This window comes from Mycetomoellerius zeteki, unplaced genomic scaffold, assembly GCF_001594055.1.
Source record: "Mycetomoellerius zeteki isolate Tzet28-1 unplaced genomic scaffold, Tzet1.0 scaffold78, whole genome shotgun sequence".
NCBI classification, from domain to species: Eukaryota; Metazoa; Arthropoda; class Insecta; order Hymenoptera; family Formicidae; genus Mycetomoellerius; species Mycetomoellerius zeteki.
The window spans coordinates 238,072-240,168 of record NW_017257808.1 but is presented as its reverse complement, the minus strand read 5'-3'; the positions used below and the strand labels follow the sequence as shown (position 1 = coordinate 240,168).

Sequence of the window (2,097 nt, the reverse complement as noted above, 5' to 3'; positions counted from 1 at the left end):
TTGCGTCTAATGTAGAATGGGCTTTAGGCCAATATTACATGCATCCGTTTTTGTCGTACGATAAATTTTTCAAGCTTGTTGATTGGCTATAAGACAAAGAGGTCCGAGAGCCTCTGTCTTGCAGCCAATTAACACGCTTGAAAAATCTGTCGTACGACAAAAATGGATGTAATATTGGCCCAAAAAATAAAGAGTTGTTTCAAATAATTATACTTTTTTTACTCATAAATTATGCTAATAAATATGATTTGTTGTACATAAAATATAGCATAATGTAACAATTATATTTCTTTAAAAATCAAATGTACATCATATTGGTATAAAAATCTGTTTACACAAAACATATAAAAATACACCCATTCTTTTTAACTGAACTACTTACACCGTTCTTTTCCTTTTTTTTCAACGTAAAGAGAAAAAATGAACTGTGCAGGAAATTCAGTTGAAAAGAACAAACTAATATATTAATTATAAGTTTAATTTCTATATTATATATACATATGTCGTTATTTGGAATGTAAAACGCTTTGGTTTTGCTTTGTACTTATTAAACTTGGAGTGCTTTCCAGCAAAAGAACGCAGATGAACATTGTACCAATGAACACAGTATTTTCAAAGTCCTAAAAATTTTTGTTTCATAGCTAAACGTATAATATTGTACATGCTAGAAAGCATCCTTAAATATAATATCATTAAGTATCGGTTAGCATTTTTGATTTTTCTTGGCAAGTAAAGCCACTCCAGTCTTTGACTGATTTGTTCTATTTAGCTCTTTACTGATATAATCACCAATTTCCACTAATTTATCTAAATCTACGCCAGTTTCCAATCCTTGGCCCTGCAACAAATACAGTAGATCCTCCGTGGCAACATTTCCTGAAGCACCAGCGGCATATGGACATCCACCAAGCCCAGCAACTGAAGAATCAAAGACTCTTATATCATTTTCAAGACCCACGTATATATTCGTCAAGGCCTGGCCATAAGTGTCGTGACAGTGCAACGCATAGTGACTCATGTTGTTTGATGAAACATAGAGCAGTTCATTTAAGACACGTTTAATCCTCCTTGGAGACCCTACGCCTATGGTGTCACCTAGAGAAATTTCATAGCATCCAAGATCTAACATTATCGAAGCTAAATGTGCTGTGGTAGCTGGTTTGGTTTCGCCTTCATAGGGACAGCCGACAATGCAGGATATGTAACCTCGAGTTCTGATGCCATGCTTTTTTGCCTCTTCTACCACTATCCTGAAATTCCTTATGCTCTCATCGATGGAACAATTGATATTAGTTTTGGAAAAAGTTTCTGATGCTGCACCAAACACAGCGATTTCTTTCACATCTGCTGCGATAGCACTCTCTAAGCCTTTCAGATTCGGTACCAGTACTGGATAGGATACACCGGTTCGTTTTTCAATTTGTTGAAAGACCTGCTGATTGTCTGCCATCTGAGGAACCCATTTCGGAGATACAAAGCTGGTAACTTCGATGCTTCTCAATCCGGTCGCTGACAACTTATTAATAAAATTGACTTTGACTTCCGTAGGCAGTATTTTTTTTTCATTTTGTAATCCGTCTCGTGGTCCAACCTCGACTATTTTTACGAAATTGCTGAATTGTTTTATTGCATAATTCCAGACGCAATTGCGAACGCTCGATGGCAATATCGCCTGTCTCGAGAATAATTCTATCATCGTGTGTAAAATGTGAAGAAATTGCGTGTTAGCTAAAAATATGTGGCACTATTTACAAATTGTACACATGTACATACAACTACCATGCGTACTAGCCGTATGCAACTCTCTGTCACCTTTGATGTTAGGCCGGAATCAGACTAGGCATTGAAGATTGAGATTGAAGATTAAAAGATTGAAATTTGACCAATCGAAACGAAAGAAGCTAAAATTTCTTTGTCCTTAATGGTCAAATTTCAATCTTCAATCTTCAATCTCAATCTTCAGTGCCTAATCTGATTCCGGCCTTAAGCTGGATTCACACTGCATCCGATTTTCGTCGTACGATACTCTGCCAATCAGAAAATAGGATTCCGATGAATTTTGTTTCGTATTATCGGAATTCTGTTTTCTGATTGGAT

General features: G+C 36.2%; 2 protein-coding genes across 2 annotated transcripts in view; both read right to left on the bottom strand.

Moving 5' to 3' along the window:
* LOC108729615 (no child left behind) overlaps positions 1-2,097 on the bottom strand; it is a 10,639-nt gene that overhangs the window by 3,699 nt on the left and 4,843 nt on the right. The gene's annotated exons all lie outside the window — the stretch shown is intronic.
* On the bottom strand, positions 680-1,770 carry Hmgcl (hydroxymethylglutaryl-CoA lyase). Its single transcript, XM_018458789.1, has one exon. It carries the CDS (start codon positions 1,694-1,696, stop codon positions 704-706), a length of 993 nt encoding a protein of 330 aa, XP_018314291.1. The 5' UTR covers positions 1,697-1,770; the 3' UTR covers positions 680-703.